Raw genomic sequence first — 2314 nt, forward strand, 5'->3', positions numbered from 1 at the left:
CTTGAACCTGGGAGGCAGGAGTTGCAGTGAGCTGAGATCACACTACTGCACTCCAACCTGAGCGATAGATTGAGTCTCAAAAAAAAAAAGAGCCAGGGTAATGAGTCAGAGTGGACAATGCTACTTCAAATTGGATGTCTCAGAAAGTCTCTCTGATGAGGTGGCATTTGAGCTGAAACCTGAAAGATGAGAAGAAGCCCGTCATGGGAAGAGCCCAGGATGGCGAATACCAGGCGGGGAAACAGCCAGTGCAAAAGCTCTGAGGTAGAAGGGTTCTTGGCCCAAGGAACAGAAGGGAGGGCATTTGGCTGGGGAGCAGTGAGGTGGCAAGTGCTGGAACGTGGGGTCAGAGGGAGAGGCAGGGACCAAATCACAGGACGTCTTCTCTCCTGGGCCTTGGGGAGGAGTTTGGATTCTAAGAATAAGTGGAAGCCGGCTGGGCTCACGCCTGTAATCCCAGCACTTTGGAAGGCTGAGGCAGGTGGATCACCTGAGGTCAGGAGTTCGAGACTAGCCTGGCCAACATGGTGAAACCCTGTCTCTACTAAAAATACAAAAATTAGCTGGACATGGTGGCGGGCGCCTGTAATCTACTAAAAATACAAAAAATTAGCCGAGCATGGTGGCGGGTGCCTGTAGTCCCACCTACTCATGAGGCTGAGGCAGGAGAATTGCTTGAACCCTGGGGGGCGGAGGATGCAGTGAGCCCAGATGGCGCCACTGCACTCCAGCCTGAGCAAGGCTGTATCTCAAAGCATACATACGTACATGGAAGCCATTGAGGGGCCATGTGACTGACACTCTGAGAAGATCGCTATGGTAAAGGATACCCCAGTCAGATGGGGACCTGCTCCTCCCTGTATCATCATCACCTGTCGCCCATTCCAGCTCTAAGCAGGGCGACTCCTGCTTCTGGAGCCCTCCTTCCAAGTACACGCCTCCTTCCAAACCCACTAGTGAACCGAACATAGCCCAAGGGAAAATGCCTTCTGATTGGACAAATCGTGTGTGTGTGTGTGTGTGTGTGCGCCCTTGGGCGGATCCCACTGTGAATGGTTACAGGCTTTCCTTTCTCGTCCAGACAAATCGTGTGTGTGTGTGTGTGTGTGTGTGTGTGTGTGTGTGTGCGCGCGCCCTTGGGCGGATCCCACTGTGAATGGTTACAGGCTTTCCTTTCTCGTCCAGACAAATCGTGTGTGTGTGTGTGTGTGTGTGTGTGTGTGTGTGTGTGTGTGTCCCCCTTGGGCGGATCCCACTGTGATTGGTCACAGGCTTTCCTTTCTCTTCCAGTCAGACGACTATCTCGATGAGTGCTATTGCCCCATGACACAAGTACGCTCTCTGATTGGCCTTCCATGCATGAGTGACGGCAGAAACAGCTTATAGACGCCACGACTTGGCGGCGCTACCGAGGGGCTGTAGGCGCTGCAGCTGGACCCTCGGGCTGTCAGTGCGCTTCCAGTTCCGCACCCCGACCCGGTGCGCCGCCCGCACTATGGCAGCCCCGCCGCAGCTGCGGGCTCTGCTTGTAGCCGTCAACGCACTGCTGCGCAAGCGCCGCTACCACGCTGCGTTGGCCGTGCTTAAGGGCTTCCGGAACGGGGCTGTGTGAGTGGGGCCATCGGGCCGGGCTGGGGCTGAGGGATATACTGGCTGGGGTCGGAGGCGCGAGTTCAAAGTCCGACGCCGCAGTGCTGTGTGCCCTGGAGCAGTCCTCTTTTGTCTCTAAGTCTCGGAGGTCACTATCTGTGCAATGGGAGCTGGATTTTGGGTTGCGCGCCTTCCCAGCCATGAACTGGGCTTCCCACTGCACATTTTCTGGGTCTTCCAACCTTTGCAGCCTGGCCCTCTTGCTTTGACCTCCTCCCATGCCAGCTCCTGTATCCCCTCATTTGGATTCAGTTCACCTCGCCTCGCGGTGTGCCTTTGAGCCTGACTGGCCTCAACGGCCCTGTTTGCACAATGGGGAACTAGGCTCTGGCCTCTAGCTGGCAGGCAGATGCCTCCTGTTTATACTGTCCCCACGAAGCTGCCCATGGACTTGCATCCTGCTTCTCACTCCTCACCTGTAGGACTCCAGCGCCAAGTCCCATTTGGCTAAGGGGGCTCCTGGGACTGACAATGAATGTAAAAGAAGCTGCAACTATCCTGGCATTTTACCTGCGAGAGGAGGTCTTGGGGTCATTGCCCTGGCTGTTGCCTAGAGGGGAGCTCAGCCTCCTTTAAACCTAGTGCGTAACAGCCACCATTTATTTTTTATTTTTTATTTTTATTTATTTATTTTTTTTTTGAGACAGAGTCTGGCTCTGTGGCC

General features: G+C 54.8%; 1 protein-coding gene across 1 annotated transcript in view; it reads left to right on the forward strand.

Annotated features, from left to right (window-relative positions):
• The first annotated feature begins 1423 nt into the window (after window positions 1–1423).
• Window positions 1424–2314, forward strand: part of PXMP4 (peroxisomal membrane protein 4, 24kDa) — a 16557-nt gene continuing 15666 nt past the window's right edge. Inside the window, exon 1 of the mRNA XM_011960543.1 lies at window positions 1424–1606. Within this exon, the coding sequence (XP_011815933.1) occupies window positions 1496–1606 (111 nt within the window). The 5' untranslated portion in view covers window positions 1424–1495. The remainder of the gene's footprint in view (window positions 1607–2314) is intronic.

The sequence above is a fragment of the Colobus angolensis genome, unplaced genomic scaffold (genome assembly GCF_000951035.1).
Source record: "Colobus angolensis palliatus isolate OR3802 unplaced genomic scaffold, Cang.pa_1.0 Scaffold114, whole genome shotgun sequence".
Classification (NCBI taxonomy): domain Eukaryota; kingdom Metazoa; phylum Chordata; class Mammalia; order Primates; family Cercopithecidae; genus Colobus; species Colobus angolensis.